We start from the raw sequence: 21,118 nt of genomic DNA, 5'->3' as shown, positions 1-21,118 counted from the left end.
TGATTTTTATTGTTTTGCTTTAGAAACTTTTTATTTTTAAAAAAATGATGTAAACCTTTAATAAGGATATTTTTTAATCAATGACTTTATAAAGCCAGGTTCACACAAGCAGATAAAAAAAATCATCTGATTGTCATCCAATTTTTTTTCTCATTTGTCATCCATGTGCCAGGCATTTTTGGGAGCACCCATAGACCAGAAAGGACAAAACACATCCGGCACACAGAAAAAAAACACTGAATATCTTTGGTCTGAGTGCTGTCTGTCTGTTTCTTTTCTGAAAATACGGTTGTGTGAGCTTGGCCTTAGGGTTCGTACATAACTATATTTTCGGTCCGAGTGCAATCCGACAAAACAATGGATAGCCGAGTTTATTTATGTGCTCAAAAACTACACATTTTTTCAAATGGAAACAACTTCAGGACACGCTCCCACTTTGGAGACGTCTGTTGCTTCCTAAGGGTATGTTCGCACCGAGTCTTTTTCCGATGACTAAAAACGTATGCTTTTCAAATGGAAGATGCTTCAGGAATCGTTCCTTTTTTTCCGGCATTTTCAAGATGTTTTGTAATCCTGTGTTGGGCTGCTTGTTTTCTGAAACACTTTGTTAATTTATTCTCCCAAAAGTCTTGGAGATCATCAAGATGTTTTCTGGCAAAACTGAGATGAGACTTAATGTTCTTATTGCTTAGCAGTGGTTTTCGTCTTGGAACTTTGCTATGCAGGCCATTTTTGCACAGTCTCTTTCTTATGGTGGAGTCATGAACACTGACCTTAAGTTAGGCAAGTGAGGCCTCCAGTTCTTTGGATGTTGGGGGGTCTTTTGTGACCTCTTGGGAGGAGTCATCGCTGTGCTCTTGGGGTAATTTTTGTCATCTGGGCACTCCTGGGAAGGTTCACCCCTGTTCCATATTTTCGCCAATTGTGAATAATGGCTCTCATTGTGGTTCACTGGAGTCCTAAAGCTTGAGAAATGGATTTATAACCTTTTTCCAGACTGTTAGATCTCAATAACTTTATTTCTCATTTTTTCCAGAATTTCTTTAGATCGCGGCATGATGTCTAGTTTTGAAGGTCTTTTGGTCTACTTCACTGTGTCAGGCAGGTCCTATTTAAGTGATGTCTTGATTGAGAATAGGTGTGTCAGCAATCAGGCCTGGGTGTGGATAGGGAATTTAAACTCAGCTTCCCAAAGATGTGAAAAACCATATCTTAATTTATGTTTTAGGGGGAACAATCACTTTTTGACACAGGGCCCTGTTGGTCTGGATTTCTTTTGCCCTTAATAATAAAGCCCTTCATTTAAAAACTGGATTTTGTGTTCACTTGTATTATCTTTGTCTAATATTTAAATTTGTTTGGTGATCTGAAACATTTAAGTGTGACAAACATGCAAAACAATAGGAAATCAGGAAGAGGACAAACACTTTTTCACACAATTGTAATAATAATAATAATAATAATAATCTTTATTTTTATATAGCGCTAACATATTACGCAGCGCTTTACAGTTTGCACACATTATCATCGCTGTCCCCGATGGGGCTCACAATCTAAATTCCCTATCAGTATGTCTTTGGAATGTGGGAGGAAACCGGAGTGCCCGGAGGAAACCCACGCAAACACAGAGAGAACATACAAACTCTTTGCAGATGTTGTCCAAGGTGGGATTAGAACCCAGGACTCCAGCGCTGCAAGGCTGCTGTGCTAACCACTGCGCCACCGTGCTGCCCACATTGTAGATAATGTAGTAACACTGTTGAAAATCTACCATAAATCAAGTAGAGATGTGCATGATTTTCCAGAGCACTATATATAGCATTTCATGTAGACCAAGACTCATCACAAACACATCAACTGCCAGGTCAAATTACCATTATTGACCTTAAGTCAGTGCCTAATCAAGAATAAAAAAATTACTGTTCTATCGATTGGGGCAGGTCCAGTGGTAGGACCCTCATCAATCAGTAAGTTAAAGGGGTTCTCCACTACATAGACCACCTCTTCTCAATCCTCATGTTTCTGCTTTGTAAAATAATAACACCTATACTCACCTCCGGTGCCAGTGCTGTTACAGCTGTGTCGGCACTGGATCTCCTGGGGCTCATGTGACATTATGTCACGCAATCCCTGTGGCCAGTCAGCGCTGGCTTCACTCTTTTCTCTTCTTCTTCAGGCAAATCAAGACATCCGGAAGAAATGAGAGCAGCAATAGCTCACTCCCTCCAGATGGCAATTACGTCCAATGGAAAGGCGAGTGAAGCCAGAACTGATTAGCCACAGTAATTGTGTGACATAATGTCAAGTGTTATTATTTTAAAATTGGTAAACCTGATGATTGAGAAGAGCTTTTCTGAGTAGTAGACAACCGCTTTAATCAGACCTGTTAATAAACGCTTTACTACATCAGTATGAAAAGATCTAACACAGAATGAAAAAGTTATATGATTAAAAAGGTTTTTCCTTAAACAGTGCCCCTTTAGTCAATAGTCTGTTTCTGGTATTGCAGAATTTATTTGAGTGGTACTGAACTGCGATGCCAGGCACAACCTAAGGACAACCTTTTTTTTTCTAATCTCATATAACCTCTTTAAGGAAATTACTTTTGCATAAGATAACGTCACCAAGACATTAGCCATGAATTACGCCGGCCATTAATGGACTAGTATATTATTCTGTTTATATAAGTACACAAACTAGTGCCGGCTGCATGTTGATTCCGCAGAGAGATGAGTTCCAAGCTATAATAAAAGTGATGATGTTAAGTGGTTTAAATTTAACAGATGGCGTACTCTCTAATTGCAAAGTAATTTACAAGATGCTATAGAAGTTAATTACAATACATATGTGTGTGTCATAAAATTTTAGAAATCATAAATCCAAATGAGAGTTATGAACATTTCCGATAGGTTTTTTCTTTTTCTTTCTTACCGGATTGTTCCTCATGGCTCCGCCTACGGCTCTGGCAGCTTTCGAATTGCCGCTGAGCTCAGCAAGTTCCTTGTAGGTGATGGTCTTCCCCATCGTCACATTCTTCAGCAGAGACATCAGCACCGTTTTCTGGAATGAATCTGAAGGAGGGAAAACCTTCTGTAAGTAACATCTGGGAATATAGAGAATATTTCTACAATTGTTAATACCTTAAATGTACGATTCATCATTCGAGGGAATTGTCCTCTACTTTATACATGTGCTTAACAAGTGTATTTTTGGTATAGTCTACGTTTTTGAGATTATAGACCAAATACCTTTAGTAATTTTCAATCCCGAGAATAGAAATTAATAGTCCACAATCAAATACTATAAAAACAAGTTTTAACCATAAAAATAACATTTATTACCTTACTACCTATTCACAGGATTGGTGAACAATGTCTGACTGCTGGGGATCTCAATCGTGTAACCCCTGCCGATCACTAGGATGGACAGACACAAGACCATTGCACAAAAAGAAGGGCCCTCAATTGAACTATGGTGGTCTATTGAAAATAACTTGTAATTAAAAAAGAGTCCTTAGTGGTAATCTTTCAAACATGTACAGCTACCCTTACAATTCTCCAACCCTCCAAGTCTAGGCCGAGCTCGGGGCCATGACGTTCCTTCAGATTAGGAATAATCCTTTAATACTACTCGGGTTTTTCAATAGGTTACCAACCAAGAATCTGTCGTAGATCAATGTCTTGGCCAAGGTTTGATTCTTCCAGAAGGGTGGAGTAGAGTAACTGGGGGACAAGCCAGCCTAGTGTCATGGCTGAAAAAACTACTTGTATTTGGACAGAACTCCGGGATGGCCAACAGATCACCACTTCATATCCTGCACTTTCAGGCTACCTGACCTAATGGCATCTATCAAGAGGCCCTGTGTTGTCTACAGTAGCCTTTAGAACACTCTGAGTGAGCTCGAAAATAGCGGTGATCACGTATGGCCCCATTCAATGTCTGCAGGGTTGAACCAAAATAGGCGAGTACATCACTCGGCAGTTTTTATCATCCACATTGAAATTAAACGGAACTGATATTTATCTACATCCATAGTAATACATTACAAGTAAACACCATTTTAAACATGTGTAGCTGTCTAAAGGCCGCAGACTAATGACGGTCTAATGTGTATGGGGACCAGCTGGCTTGTCGGGGGAGATGTTGATCAGGCATCTCTAATTTCGGACTGCCAATAGCATTGATCCCCCTGAGATAAGATGCTGGCTGACAAGTCAGTTGGTGGCTCTCTCAAAGAGAACAAAGGAACGCTTGTCCAAGTGAGCCTTCCTGTGTATGGGAGAGACGTCTGAGATGAGTGTGTGAGTGTTGGAAGCATCGTTCCGCCGACAGTCATTTAATGTGTATGGCCAGCTTTTACTGGAAGGTTTGCTGCAGAGGGAAAACAGTTATATTCTCCCTGCAGCTGCTCACTTCCAATCACTGGGCGGCGGCAGGGCTGTGAACGGTCAAAGCTCAGTATACAATGAGTTGCCTGTAATCATGCCCATCAATTCTTGACTGACATCTTGCTCAGTAAACACACTACACATATGCTGCTGAGCAGGCTGTCAGTCAGGAAGCAGTGGGAGTGATAAAACTACATCGACCCGATGACTGAAACCAAACGACTGCAGGGAGAATATAACTTCAGTCACTCCTAGTTAGACACCAACATTTTTTAAATGGTATTTACTTGAGGATTTTAACTATGGATGCATATAAACACTGTTTTTCTACGACAGGTTCCCTTCAGTTTTTATGTGAATGACAAAAACAGAGTGGTGTACTCATTCGTTCAACCTTGTAGACGTTGACTGGGGGCATGTGTGATCACCACTCTTTTCAAGATCCTTCTCACTACATGAGCTGAGTGTATTATGTAGGTTGGCTAGACAAGGCTAGGGCCTTCTGACAGATGACATTAGGTCAGGTAGTATCAAATTCAAGGATATGAAGTGATGTGAAATAGTGACTTGTTGGCCACCCAAAAATATGTCTGAAAACAAGGAAGGAATTTTTATTCAGCCATTCAGCTGGCTGAGCACCATAACTCGGACCACCCAAAAGAACCAAATTTTGGCCAAGACTTTGACTTTCGAAGATGCTTTGATGGGAGCTCATTTAGATACCGGAACATTAATGCGTTCTCCCTAAGTGTTGAAAAATAAAGGTTACGGGTGCATAACTCAAGCAAGGCCTTCTGGCTTGAAGCATCACGAAATGAGGTGGTGGTGATGGCGAACTCAGTCGAGGGGTTCAAGAGAGGCCTGGATGTCTTCCTGGAGCAGAACAATATTGTATCATACAATTATTAGGTTCTGTAGAAGGACGTAGATCTTGGGATTTATTATGATGGAATATAGGCTGAACTGGATGGACAAATGTCTTTTTTCGGCCTTACTAACTATGTTACTATGAAATAGGTTGAGGCCCTTCTCCTTCTGGAGTTTGTGCTACTTGTGTGAAGAAAGTACAATCTTGAATTTGAAAAAAATTCTCTTATGCATTTGGTCTTATTCTGGCACAGGTGTATTTTCATGGCTTAATTTACTAATGAGAAATCTTACCCAGTGAATTCCATATTATCATAGTTCCTCCGATCCCAGTAACAATCAAACACCCAAGCTCAAACTTCATCCACACTATTGATAGGTTGTTGAAGAAGGGTCTGAGCAATCCCTGATATTGCAAGAACTTTCATTATTCTAAGACGTTGATTTTCTCCATAATCCCAGTAATTACATTGATTAACATTTTTCTATAGGGAACTAAAAATGTCATTGAACTCTTGAGCTTCCACCAAAGTTACTTAAGTTTGCCCGGAAGGGTTGCGAGCACTTTTTCACTTGGTTAAATGAATAGAAATAAAAAATTATTTTAGACAGAAAGGAATGATAATCACTTTGTTAAGGGGGCAAAAAAAAAAAGAGTATGTTACGTCTTTAATATTATAACATTAAGCAAATTAAACATAAGCATAATCCAGGTGATACCAAAAGAAGGTCACCGAAGAAATTAACTTTTTTGTTCATTAATTTACATGGATTAGCAGAGGGCAGAAAGATAGCAAATCTGCTCCAGTTTTTTCCTATGATATAATTTCAAACCATACACCGAGTGTGGCAGTAGGTTGACTGTGGGGTTAATCAGACTGATTTGTCCTTTTAATTGCTTTCTATTCAAAGAAAATTCATTAGATAATGTTCTCTTCAAAATTCATGAATCAATTTAACTGGAGAAACCACATTAACGGCTTTGGGATCATTAGCAGAAGCATCCGTGTTACTCGTTGATTGCTGGGAGAGTTTCCTTAGGCAAACATGGGTTTGTTTACTGTGATATCTTTTCGAAAAGACTGCCTTTATTTTTGGGTGGCACGTTGCCGCTTTACATAAGAACTTGCCACTCTTTAGTAAATATTCATAGAGTGGAATATTAAGAAGCGGAAGATCTCTATGCCGGCCTGCGCTCTCGTAGTAGTGTATGGAGGGAATTGAACACAGAAAGAAATTGGCTAGTAAGTTTGTTTCCTTCTTTTTTTTTTTTTGCAGGGGGACAGAAAAGGGAGGTTGGGCTCAGCAGGGTGGCTGGAATTAGGCTTTGGGAAATGTGTAAGAATAAAATGAGAAGTCTATGCAAACTTAACTGGAGCATGTAACAGTTACAAGAAACAGGGGAATGGTTCCAAAAACATCATTTAAGAGTAGAAGAGTTAGAGAGAAAGAGAACAGAACAGTAATGTCCCTGTCACCGAATCTCATTTACATAGCAATAGGACAGATTTAAAAACTATACAGCTCGGGGAGAAAACATTATTGAAAATGGACAGAGTTGGTACAGACATGCCTTCTGCATAATGTCATTCTTGTAAGTTGAAGAAACAAAGCAAATACAGTTAGGTCCATATATATTTGGACAGAGACAACCTTTTTCTAATTTTGGTTATAGACATTACCACAATGAATTTTAAACAAAACAATTCAGATGCAGTTGAAGTTCAGACTTTCAGCTTTCATTTGAGGGTATCCACATTAAAATTGGATGAAGGGTTTAGGAGCTTCCGCTCCTTAACATGTGCCACCCTGTTTTTAAAGGGACCAAAAGTAATTGGACAATTGACTCCAAGGCTATTTCATGGACAGTTGTGGGCAATCCCTTCGTTATGTCATTCTCAATTAAGCAGATAAAAGGCCTGGAGTTGATTTGAGATGTGGTGCTTGCATTTGGAAGGTTTTGCTGTGAAGTAAACATGCGGTCAAAGGAGCTCTCCATGCAGGTGAAACAAGCCATCCTTAAGCTGCGAAAACAGAAAAAAACCCATCTGAAAAATTGCTACAATATTAGGAGTGGCAAAATCTACAGTTTGGTACATCCTGAGAAAGAAAGAAAGCACTGGTGATCTCATCAATGCAAAAAGACCTGGGCGCCCACGGAAGACAACAGTGGGGGATGATCGCAGAATAATCTCCATGGTGAAGAGAAGCCCCTTCACAACAGCCAACCAAGTGACCAACACTCTCCAGGAGGTCGGCGTATCAATATCCAAATCTACCATAAAGAGAAGACTGCATGAAAGTGAATACAGAGGGTTCACTGCACGGTGCAAGCCACTCATAAGCATCAAGAAGAAAAAGGCTAGACTGGACTTTGCTAAAAAAAAAATCTAAAAAAGCCAGCAGAGTTCTGGAAGAACATTCTTTGGACAGATGAAACCAAGATCAACCTCTACCAGAATGATGGAAAGAGAAAAGTATGGCGAAGGCGTGGTACAGCTCATGATCCAAAGCATACCACATCATCTGTAAAACACGGCGGAGGCAGTGTGATGGCTTGGGCATGCATGGCTGCCAGTGGCACTGGGTCACTAGTGTTTATTGATGATGTGACACAGGACAGAAGCAGCCGAATGAATCCTGAGGTATTCAGAGCCGCCATACTGTGTGCTCAGATCCAGCCAAATGCAGCCAAACTGATTGGTCGTCATTTCATACTACAGACGGACAATGACCCAAAACATAAAGACAAAACAACCCAGGAGTCTATTAAAGCAAAGAAGTGGAATATTCTTGAATGGCCAAGTCAGTCACCTGATCTCAACCCAATTGAGCAGCATTTCACTTGTTAAAGACTAAACTTCAGACAGAAAGGCCCACAAACAAACAGCAACTGAAAACCACCGCAGTGAAGGCCTGGCAGAGCATCAAAAAGGAGGAAACACAGCGTCTGGTGATGTCCATGAGTTCAAGACTTCAGGCAGTCATTGGCAACAAAGGGTTTTCAACCAAGTACTAGAAATGAACATTTTATTTACAATTATTTAATCTGTCCAATTACTTTTGGTCCCTTTAAAAACAGGGTGGCACATATTAAGGAGCTGAAACTCCTAAACCCTTCATCCAATTTTAATGTGGATACCCTCAAATGAAAGCTGAAAGTCTGAACTTCAACTGCATCTGAATCGTTTTGTTTAAAATTTATTGTGGTAATGTCTATAACCAAAATAAGAAAAATGTTGTCTCTGTCCAAATATATATGGACCTAACTGTACATGTCTCGAGTATGTTGTGAAGCGTGTGGTTTCATCAACCGACTTAAAGGGACTCTGTTAGCAGGTTTTTTGCTATGTAATCCAACAGCAGCATGATGTAGGGATGGAGACACTGATTCCAATGATGTGTTACTTACTGGGCTTCTTGTTGACATTTTGCTCCAATCCCTGTTTATATTTGCTGCCGATCTTAAGTGCTCAAAATGCTGAGCCCTGTATAACCGCACCCACACCACTGAGTGTCAGCTTCCTGTGTACACTGTATATTGACAGGAAGCTGATAATCAGTAGTAGGAGTGTGGTTGGATAAGGAGGCACCTATTCCTGTAGCGATAATCTCCTGCTGATAAACTAATGATTGCATTAACACAACAACACACAGCCCAGTAAGTGACACCGCTGCAGTCAGGTTTTCATTCCCTACATGGTATGACTCTCAGATTACAAAGCAAAAACCTGCTGACACATTCCCTTTAAAGGTGTATTGGATGCTTTCTTCTCATGTAAAGTGTAAAAAGGTTGCTGATAATATTACAAAAATGGCGGCATGGCTTCAATTTCAGTGGCAGCTATTCCAATCTTTTTTTCAAATGGAAACTGGCAAAACGTTATAGACCCCTATGACCTTCCATTGATACATTTGGATTCTAGAGCTCCTAGTTAGCCAGATGATAATTCAGATTGACCTGCTGGTGTGAACAAAACCAAACCAACAGTGACACTAAACAACTGCCATATGGCAAATATTTACCAATCGGCGGTCATTTAAAAGCCTGCTTACACAGACAGCCCGCTCTAAAGGATGCACACTGAACAATCAGTAATAGATTATCAGTGTGCACAGACTGCCATTGCTCTCGGCAGCAGGATACCTGGTGTGCACAGGAGTATGTGCTGCCGAGAACAATGATCTTTTATATAGCACAAAAAAAATCAGTCCATGCGATGAATGAGCGTTTTTCTCGTTCATTGGGTGATCAGCAGCCTGTTTACACAGCAAAATTATTGTGAAATGACAGTGTTAAGGCAAATAAGTAAAATATGACGAAGTGAATTGCATGTTGTGACATTATTACTTTATACATATTAGTCAAAAGGCAATGCTTGGCTCTTTTTATCTGTGATATATTGACATTTTCCGATTTTAGATTTGGTAGCCATCAAGTAGGAACAAGAAGTGGAATCATGTTGGTCATCCTATAAAATAGCTCAAAAGAGACAACAGATGCAGCTTCATTTTCTGTTGTCAAAAAAGGCCTCGGTAACGGAATAGGAAGATTCCTATATCTCTGCAAGTACAGTTACATCCATATATATTTGGACAGAGACAACATTTTTCTAATTTTGGTTATAGACATTACCACAATGAATTTTAAATATAACAATTCAGATGCAGTTGAAGCTCAGACTTTCAGCTTTCATTTGAGGGTATCCACATTAAAATTGGATGAAGGGTTTAGGAGTTTCAGCTCCTTAACATGTGCCACCCTGTTTTTAAAGGGACCAAAAGTAATTGGACAATTGACTCCAAGGCTATTTCATGGACAGGTGTGGGCAATCCCTTCGTTATGTCATTCTCAATTAAGCAGATAAAAGGCCTGGAGTTGATTTGAGGTGTGGTGTTTGCATTTGGAAGGTTTTGCTGTGAAGTAAACATGCGGTCAAAGGAGCTCTCCATGCAGGTGAAACAAGCCATCCTTAAGCTGCGAAAACAGAAAAAACCCATCCGAGAAGTTGCTACAATATTAGCAGTGGCAAAATCTACAGTTTGGTACATCCTGAGAAAGAAAGAAAGCACTGGTGAACTCATCAATGCAAAAAGACCTGGGCGCCCATGGAAGACAACAGTGGTGGATGATCGCAGAATAATCTCCATGGTGAAGAGAAACCCCTTCACAACAGCCAACCAAGTGAACAACACTCTCCAGGAGGTCGGCGTATCAATATCCAAATCTACCATAAAGAGAAGACTGCATGAAAGTAAATACAGAGGGTTCACTGCACGGTGCAAGCCACTCATAAGAATCAAGAATAAAAAGGCTAGACTGGACTTTGCTAAAAAACATCTAAAAAAGCCAGAACAGTTCTGGAAGAACATTCTTTGGACAGATGAAACCAAGATCAACCTCTACCAGAATGATGGAAAGAGAAAAGTATGGTGAAGGCGTGGTACAGCTCATGATCCAAAGCATACCACATCATCTGTAAACACGGCGGAGGCAGTGTGATGGCTTGGGCATGCGTGGCTGCCAGTGGCACTGGGTCACTAGTGTTTGTTGATGATGTGACACAGGACAGAAGCAGCCGAATGAATTCTGAGGTATACAGAGCCATACTGTGTGCTCAGATCCAGCCAAATGCAGCAAAACTGATTGGTCGTCGTTTCATACTACAGATGGACAATGACCCAAAACATAAAGCCAAAGCAACCCAGGAGTTTACTAAAGCAAAGAAGTGGAATATTCTTGAATGGCCAAGTCAGTCACCTGATCTCAACCCAATTGAGCAGCATTTCACTTGTTAAAGACTAAACTTCAGACAGAAAGGCCCACAAACAAACAGCAACTGAAAACCACCGCAGTGAAGGCCTGGCAGAGCATCAAAAAGGAGGAAACACAGCGTCTGGTGATGTCCATGAGTTCAAGACTTCAGGCAGTCATTGCCAACAAAGGGTTTTAAACCAAGTACTAAAAATGAACATTTTATTTGAAATTATTTAATCTGTCCAATTACTTTTGGTCCCTTTAAAAACAGGGTGGCACATGTTAACGAGCTGAAACTTCTAAACCCTTCATCCAATTTTAATGCGGATACCCTCAAATGAAAGCTGAAAGTCTGAACTTCAACTGCATCGGAATTGTTTTGTTTAAAATTCATTGTGGTAATGTCTATAACCAAAATTAGAAAAATGTTGTCTGTCCAAATATATATGGACGCAACTGTATATGAACATAATTACTAGTGATGAGCGAATATACTAGTTACTCGAGATTTCTTGAGCATGCTCGGGGGTCCTGAGGGAGATTTAGTTTTTCTTGCCGCAGCTGAATGATTTACATCTGTTAGCAGCATAAGTACATGTGGGGATTCCCTAGCAACCAGGCAACACCCACATGTACTTATGCTGGCTAACAGATGTAAATCATCCAGCTGCAGCAAGAAAAACTAAATCTCTGAGCACTAAAAAATACTCGGAGGACCCCCGAGCATGCTTGAGAAATCTCGAGTAACGAGTATATTCGCTCATCACTAATAATTACCAAACATTGACTGCGGCTCTACCTTCAGTCTACATCTCTCTCATGAAGGCTCAGTAGAGTAAGAGTCTCAATCATTCTATAAATCTTCGCTCGCAAGGCAATTCTATCCCGTATTGCTTCTTTTAGTTTGCCAATGGTCACTCCCATGATGGTGTCGATTCAGTGAATTCTTGGACATCTTCTTCTGCTACTGACCAATCCAAGCATGACGTCTTTCTCCAACAATGGACTCCACCTAATGTGGCCAAAATAATCTAATTTTTCTTTGGTTATCTTAGCTTCCAGTGACAGTATTGGCTTGATTTGGTCCAATATGTCTTTGTTGGTGAGCCTCACTGTCCTTGGAATCCGTATTAGTGTCCTCCAGTACCAAAGTTCAAATATGTAAATTTCAGATTTACCAGTATTTGCAAAATAGATATCCTCCCGCAGGAAGCAAACCGTCTTCCTTGCGTCCTCCCCTGATGGTCTATTTACAAGGGGTTGTCCCATCTGTAAAATTTATGGCAAATCTCAAGTCAGACCCCACTGCATGCTGCCAGAAATGGAAAGTCTCTAGACATGAGCAGCTTTTCCAGTCATTTGTATGTAGTGATGAAATATGCTCAACTCGAGCATGCGCAGCTGCCTCTTCACTGACAGCAGTGAGTGACGTAGCTTTGTTCTTTACATGGATAAGGAACACAGCAGTAAATATTGTATCCATCAGACATTTGGGATGTATTCTGTAGCTATACCATAAATGTCTCAGACGGGAATAACCCTTCAAAGAGTTTTGATTTAGGTGACTCGGGTTATCGGCCAAGCACATACACCTATCTGTAGATGGCACTGTTTCGGGAGTTTTGCTCCTCATCAGCACAGACTAGGGTTCTGGTTGGCTGTGCGAGATATCTGTGTGGGAACTATCTGAACTTGTGGAGATCTAGATGAAAGGAAGTCTTCAGGTCAATGTTCCCTGGGACAAAATACTGTAAAAAAAAAGCAGCTATTTTGCAATATTTTTCCCTAGAGAGAAGTACACCATAGGAGCTATATCTCCAAAAGGGAAATCCATAATTTTTCATAATTATTAATAAGTGACCATTTTCTTTTTGGGTGCAAATCCTTTTTTTTTGTTTTTTTTTAATCAATGACTGAACTTATCGAGACCAGTTTTCATTAACAAAGGGAAAAGAAACCTAGATAGCAGTCTCAAATTGGCTTAAACACATGGTATAAAAAAAATTGGATCTGGTAATTCAACCTCCAGTTGATAGATCTGATGTTTGCTCATAGCCAAATGTGTTTGGAAGTCTCAGGGTTCTGGGAAATGTACAGTTATGATTCGAGCCCCATGTTCCTGGAAGCTGGTTTGGCGAATGTTGCTGAATCAGTAGGAATTGACATTCAAGTCTGGAGCTTTCCTTTTGGCAGGTAGTGTAAGCAAACAGAGAAACAGAAAATGACTAGGGATCAAAAGGAAAACTATCCAGCAACCTAACTCTGGATATTCTTCAATCTTTTCTGATGTCAAAAGAATAATTTCCCAATTACTTGACCCTTTATATAAAAAGAGAGTTTAGCCTTAAAAGTGGTAATGTTTCTTTTCACACTGACAGGTGATCTAAGAGAATAGGCAGCGGTTGTCTTAGGCGCCATACAATTTCTCAGTAACTTAAAGACCCAAGCATCGAAAACAATGATGCCGAGATTCACAGGATTGTTTATTCCACATACTGTGGCTCCAAATGTTATCTTATAGTTCCTAATGGACCCCTATTGCGGACATTAACTAAAATAGTTGATACAACAAACACAAAAAGGAACTCAACGAGGACTACCGTGCCCTAGACACATTTGTTGTAATGAAGGAAAAATTCTAAGGTGGTTGGGTAGTCTAGGAGTCTGGCGTACAGGCTTGTAGACTTCCTATTGAGCCAATACATCTGTCTAAGAAGCTAAGTGCTTCTGCCTGATGAGCGGCTTTTTTCAGATTGGCTATTTCAGCAATGTGCCAATCGGTAAGGTATGGGTGCCGAGACCCGCACTGACCTGTAGGACATGTTAGCTAGTACCTGTCATTTCAAAATAAAAATTAAATGATAAAAAAACTATTTTGAAACATATCTACTAAATACAATTTTTTTTCAATACATTAGGTAGTAAATATATGATCCCTAGAGTCTGACTGTTAGGGCTTATACTCATCTACGTTTAAATTGGACGAGTGCAATCTGATAAAAAAAAATAAAAATCGGACTTCACTCTGACTAATGTTATTGATTGTGTGTTCTTCTACAATTTTTTCTCAGCTTGTATCAAACGGAGAAAGAAAATTGCAGCATGCTGTGAGTGGCCGCGCATATTGGATGAGACTCGAAAATGAAAGTCAATGGGTGCAAGAAAAAAATGGACATCTTGGCAGCCACCTCCAGTGCCAGCATCACGGCAGCCAACAACCACCATGTGTCCTGCCTCAATCACTCTTGTCTTCTTGGCATGATGGCCAAAAGACTGAAGACGATGCCAGGCGTAGAATCCAAAAGTGAAAAAGACAGTGCCTCACATGTTGGTGAAATGAATCACATTTAATTCTCCCTTCTGTAGCCACAGAAGGCAGAATATAATGTGATTCATTTCACCAATGTGTGAGGCACTGTCTTTTTCACTTTTGGTTAGTGGACTTTATGCCAAGAAGAACTCCTTGGCTGAGACGTGCGCATCATGTATGGGTAATGTTGACCCTGTTTTCCCCATGAAGTGCTGTGTTCTACTACCTAAGTAACGTGTTGCCAGGCGTAGATCTGGAAGTCAGGATTTGTGAGCCGAGATGTCACCACAGCCACTGAATCTAAGTGACCACAGCAGGAGGGTATTATCTTTGAGCTGGACCAGCCATACCTACACAACTATCTGGAATATGGTGTACTTCTACCTTTTAGTCCACTTTCCTCACTTACCCCCTATGTCTCCACTCCTGTTACTGCATCACCCCCCCCCCCCCCACACACACCTTTTTCAACACCCAGTCCTGGCCCTAATTACACCTTCTTGTTATAATTTGTAATTTCTGTTTGTTGTTTGGTCCCTCCTCCCTTTTTTTCTTGAATAAATGTTTGTTTTAATTTTATTCACGCTTTGGTTTATGACAAAAATATGTCTATTTTTTTGGTTTACCTTACTAAGTTAAAATGTCATTTGCTCAATCTGATTTTTGATTTTTTTCAACCTACAAAAAGGAAATTTAATATAATGTTCAAGCAAATCTGAATTTCACAATAATCTTGTTGAAATGTAATTTGTTTGGAAAATTTAGAGAAAGGGGCCTTAAAATACATAAGTAGGGTTAAAGCAGTGATGATTTGGCCCAGGAACATGGGTTTTAATGTCTTTTCATGTGTAGTTTAGTCTACAACATTTTGGACTTGTTTTACATCCCTACAAATTTTAGAATTCACTTTAAAAAAAATTGGCATGGGATCCCCCTTGTTTTTACTAACCAGCTGAGGGAAAACAGTCAGCTGGGGGCTAGTGTTAATAATCTGTGAAGGGCCACTATCCATGGATCTTCCCAGCTTATTAGTAACAGCTGAATTTGTCGGTATCAGTTGGTTTGACCGACGTTAGCCTAATGGGTATGAGGGTTTTAAGAGTAGAGTCTTCTCTGTTGACTTTTCTGAAGGGGAATATGAATGACAACCCTGAAAGGTATTCAAACTGGTCTACCATAGAATCCGAACTTTCTAAGCATCGGATCTGGGACAACGGGGTAATTTTTTTGTAGTTAGGTAAAAATAATCACAAGTCACTATAAAACAGTTTGATCTGTTCCTGTTGTTACACTGGCCACTTGCACACCTTCTAAGCACCGCCCTACTCATCGTGTGTTTCTCTCTGCTCCACCCAGTACGTGACCATCACTCGAGTTGCCTTGTGCTGTTGTGAGTCATAAGGGGTACGGCCGAACTCTGCAGGAATTTTTATCTACTCTGTCCTGCAGATATTTGTTTCCCCAGCCTATCACCTGCTAGTAGGTGATATATCAGGTGACACAACCCTCTATTCTATACCTGAATGTTGGTTCCTAGTCTGGTAGCACCTTAAGCATATCTCCATAATTTGTCTCCCTTTATCGACTGTTTATCCCTTTAAGCCTGTTTATCCACTCGGTTTGACTTCTCCTATGTCTGCTTCTTCCAGGGTACCAGCAGCTGATGCCTTCTGCGTTGACTTTCTACAGTTCTGACAGCAGACCCAGGCTTCACTCCTTAAGGCTGTGTCTCGGATGAAGACTCATGCGGACAAGAAGTTTGCTCCCTGAGGATTCGGTCCATAAAAAATCCTCAGGCCTTAATCCAGTGACCTACTGTCTTCATCTCGCTGCAAGTCGATGGATCCCAAACACCTTTCATGTCTCGCTCCTGTAACTGGTGGTTTTGAATAGCTTCTCAAAGCCCCATGCTACTTCCGCTACCGCTGTTCTCGAGGATTCCTCTGACGTCTTTGAGGTTAAGGACATCCTGGATACTAAAAAGGTTTAATGGAGGACCTATCTGGTTGACTGGAACGGATTTGGATTTGAGGGGAGACTCGGGGAACCTGTGGAGAATATCTGTGTTCTTGTCATCTTAGAAAGGTTTCTCCCTCAGTCTGTCTAAAAAAGAAGGGGGCGTACTGTTCTAACCACTGCCCTACTCACCATGTGTTTCTCTCTGCTCAACCAGTACCTAACCATCGCTCTGAGTTGCCTTGTGCTGGTTGTGAGTGATAATGGGGAGCTGCAGAACTCCACAGCAATTTGTATCCACTCTGTCCTGCAAAGATTTGCTTTCCCAGCCTATCACCTGCAAGCAGGTGATAAATCATGCGACTTCACCCTCCATTCCTCGCCTGAATGTTGGTTACTAGACTGATAGTATGTTCTTTAAGTATATCTCCATATTTTGTTTCCCGTCATCGACCCAGCCTCTTAACATGCTCTGTTTGACTAGTCCATCCCTGTCTCCGCCTTTGTTCTATAGACCCGTGCTACCAGCCATGACCTCGAACCGTCTAACTATGCTTTTGACTTACCCTCGTGTACCTCGTACTGATGCCTCTGACCCTCTGGTCAGCTGCTGCAGTGCAGGGGACTGCCTTGGAGTGGTACCTGGTGTCTTCTGGCACCCCAGCCCATGCTCACCATCAGAGGCCCTAGTGAAGATCTGGTAGACACTTAGTCATGCCGGTCCATGGTAAGCCCAGCCAGTGGCACAGTGGGTCCTCCACACCCACCAGCTTACACCTATCAATATTATTGGCAAAAGTTAGGAGCAATTTTGGGGGACCTTCTGATAAATTTAAATGTAATGCTGATTTTGCAACAACACAAAAAGTTCTGAATGAGAAAGAAAAATATACTCATACATACAGGATAAAGAAAAATTTCTTTAGCTCAGCAATACGGCTTTTCTACCGGCTGCTCATGAAACCTCTAGTGGTTTTCGAAACCCTTCTCTTCATGATTGAGCTGTGCAGATAAAAGCATAATCCCACTTCTGCCCATTAGGTACACCTTCTGTAACAAAGAGGTTAAAATAGCAGTTGGGTAGTGGGAATAAATGACTAAAAGAAGGAACATGCGCTTAGCAATTATGATGTACCGTTGCTTAAATGGCTTATCCACAGATTACCTGACAGAAATTTTCCACCTCTTACATGATTCCTCCCCCAACACGTTAGATGCAGCCAAATAGCTCTCTAAATCTTCTAGTTAAAATTAGTCCTGGAAAGCAGAGAGAGATACGTATGCACATACTTTCCCGTGTAAATCTGTCCGGCTCTTACTTTACGGGGCACCTCACCTGCTATTGTCTTTTTGCTAAATATAGTCTGCTGTATGAACCATTCAGACCCAAACAAAAGGATGTCTAGTAAATTCTCATTATAGTCCCTGTGCAATTACCTTAATTCTCCAAAGTAACTGTCACCTCCATATGTCTACCTCTAACAGTAGAGGCCTTTCACGTTTCTAAAGTCTAAATTGCCTTTGTGCAATCTGTAAAATGTTGCATTTTAGAAAAACATGCCACATATATACTATTTGATGAAACTTTATTAGTTTCTCTATGCTCTATATACTATAGTGGTATGTAAAAGTTTGGACACCCCTGGTCAAAATTACTGTTATTGCGAACAGTTAAGCAAGTTGAAGATTAAATGATCTCTAAAAGGCCTAAAGTTAAAGATGACACATTTCCTTTGTATTTTAAGCAAGCAATATAAATATCATTTCATTTTTAACATTACAAAAAGAAAAATGGGCCGATGCCACAAGTTTTGGCACCCTGCATGGTTAGTACCTAGTAGCATCTCCTTTTGCAAGTATCACAGCTTGTAAACTGCTTTTTGTAGCCGGCCAAGAGTCTTTCAATACTTCTTTGAGGGATTTTCATCCATTCTTCTTTGGAAAATTCTTCCAGTTCTGTGAGATTCCTGGGTCGTCTTGCATACTCTGCTATTCTGATGTCTAGACACAAATTTTCAATGATGTTCAGATCAGGAGACTGTGAGGGTCATTGTAAAACCATCAGCTTGCATCTTTTGACGTAGTCTATTGTGCATTTTGACGCGTTTAGAATCATTATCCATTTGCACAAGCCATCCTCTTCCTCTTTTCAACTTCAGCTTTACAGATGGTGTTATGCAAGAATTTGGTGAATCCATTCTTCCCTGTACCTGTGGAATGTTCCCCATGCCGTTGGCTGCAACACAACCCCAAAGCATGATTGATCCACCCCCATGCTTAATGGTTGGTGAGGAGTTCCTTTCTTGAAATTCTGTAGATTCCAAGATTGTAGACACCTATGATGCTAGTTAGTGGACACACCTTGATTTAACATGTCCCTTTTGTCACATTATTTTCAGGGGTACCAACATTTCTGTCCAAGCCTATTTCTTGAGTTTTTTTTTTTTTTTTAATTCCGTGGAAGCATGGTTGAAAAGCAATGTCTGATTTTCACTTGTTCATTTTCATAGATCTTTTATTATTACTTTTGTCAGATTCAAGCTATTTCTGTGACCATTGTGGATTTTTCTGTCATTAAACGAGGGGTACCAACAATTTCGACCACATGTATAGACACAACGATCAGACCCCGATCCTATCTTTTGTATTGAAGCCTTTAATGAGCTTGTGCGTAGCTCATTGTGAAGGGAGCAGGGTCAGTTGTGCACATTACATGTACATAAGCCACAATGGTCTGATTATGACCTTATTTTTTATATTGAAGTGTCTAATGAATGTGTGCAAAGGTCATTGTGAAGGGAGCGGGAGCAGGGTGAGCTGTGACATCACTTATTCCAGTGGCGGCTGGAAAATTGTTGGGTCCTGTGTTATCAGCTGTGTATAGTGGTGTGTCCTGTTACTGTAATTCTGCCTCTGCTGATAAGGAGTCTGCTGGAAACTCTTCCTAAAAGGACAGGAGGTAGGAGTCTAAAGTAGGAGCTACTTTAGACTCACATTTCCTGTCCTTTTAGGAAGAGTTTTCAGCAGACTCTGTATCAGCAGAGGCAGAATTACAGTAACAGGACACACCACTATACACAGCTGATAACACAGGACCCAAAAGTTTTCCAGCCGCCACTGTAAAATTTGCAAGATTAATAATTTTGTTTTTCTTAATAAAGATCATGATATGAAAAAAAACAATGCCATTTTTTTTAATAAATGTTAATGTAATATATAAAAACCCTGATTTGAACGTTAAGTCATTTTCTGATATCTTCTGTTTAAGGAGACATTTTTTGCTGTTCTATGAATGTTACTTACTGGAGCAGAACAATTTATTAGTCAATATAAATGATAATAGGGAGTAAGCGCTACACTTAATAAACAGGGAATTTGTAAAAAATAAAACCTTATAATTATTTTTTTCTATTATTATCAGCAATGTAAATTATTTATTCTTTGAACAGTTCTTCCTAAAGTTATGGACTGAATGAAATGAAATACAACATGACGTTCTTCTCCAGAGTCCCTGGGTCCTGTAATACACCCAACTAAAAGAATACAAAGGCCCTTCTAGCACTAGCGAGGTTGAACGGGTCACTGACCTACATATGGGCTTAGTCAGCTGTGAAAATGGCATATGCCACTAGTAAAAGTTGTGACATCCCATAATGCAGGGCAGATAAATAGGCTACGCTTGTAATAACTTGACCAATAACAAGAACACTCAATTTCATTCCTATATTTCACTTGTAACGGAGAAGGAAAGGTTGGGGTGGTGGGGAAGTTATATCGTTCTTTTTTTCCTTTAGAATTTTGAGCAGAAAGTGCTTTGTGCTAACATAACATCCTTTTATTTAAGGAATCAGGAAGCCTACTTAGGCTAAAAACATGATTTCACTCTCATGAATATAAATGCTTTGACAATCTCGGTCTAGATCTCCGTGCCGTGGAACATAATCCCATACCTCCTATTGCCAGGAAGTATTGTAGTATTAGCCTTTAGAAATGAATACTTTGTCTCAGCGAAGAGAGAAGCAATTATGATAAACTCGCCATGTGTAGTTCAGTCGTATTAACGAGAAGGAAGGACTGGAAAAGTAGGAATAAAATAACGTAATTCAAATCGGGATTAGGTCAGCTACCTCAAACCCCAAGTACTATAAAAGTCAATGGAAAAAAAACACTCGTCAGCTGTTCAGGAACTGCAATCATTCAAAACAAACAGGAAAAAAAAGAAGAGTTAAAAGAAAACAGGTTTCGCTAATGGAAACCAAATGACACCTACAATAGTCATCTTAGACGTGGACATTTCGGATAATGAAGTGTTCAGCACCAATTATTCCAACACTTTTAGAAATACGTTTTGAAAAGAGGTTGAATGAATCACAGCTATTGAATTCTTGGTATTTGCTTTGGGCTGGCGAGACACCGCCATGAAACCTGACATCTATAGGATGGAGCTGGAACGGGACCATCTCTTAATTATTTTCCTTATATAGTCTTATTTAGAAAAAAATAATTTTTTAAAAAGAGTTTGTAACCTTAAAGATGGAGATTAGTTTGTTAGCAGCGATATCTTGATCCTCAAAATCTAAAACTGGAAGATTTTTGGTTCTCTTCGAGTCTCAATCAGGATAACCTACCCAATCTACAATGAGTGGTATCATGAAATGCCTTATCACAGTTTTTAAGAAGTTCTTTCTTCTGATATGGGGACACTGTATGTGGACATCTCTCAACTAGAGAAGAGCATATCAATTTGCAGGACCATGGTCCAGTGCCCAGGACAGTATTCCGAGGAGGCAGAATGTGAGCCCTGCAAACCACCTCCTAACTACCACCATACCTAGATTC

The 21,118-nt window shown here is 40.2% G+C and overlaps 1 protein-coding gene across 2 annotated transcripts in view; it reads right to left on the bottom strand.

The window, feature by feature from the left end:
* The window catches only part of MGMT (O-6-methylguanine-DNA methyltransferase), a 484,940-nt gene that overhangs the window by 57,016 nt on the left and 406,806 nt on the right, over positions 1-21,118 (bottom strand). For both annotated transcript variants that reach the window (XM_077258429.1, XM_077258430.1), the window contains one exon: positions 2,932-3,071. In XM_077258429.1, coding sequence (XP_077114544.1) covers positions 2,932-3,071 — 140 coding nt within the window. The remainder of the gene's footprint in view (positions 1-2,931; positions 3,072-21,118) is intronic.

Source organism: Ranitomeya variabilis, chromosome 4 (genome assembly GCF_051348905.1).
Source record: "Ranitomeya variabilis isolate aRanVar5 chromosome 4, aRanVar5.hap1, whole genome shotgun sequence".
Lineage (NCBI taxonomy): Eukaryota > Metazoa > Chordata > Amphibia > Anura > Dendrobatidae > Ranitomeya > Ranitomeya variabilis.
Note: the sequence above shows the minus strand (reverse complement) of the source record. Positions and strands in the feature narration are given on the sequence as shown.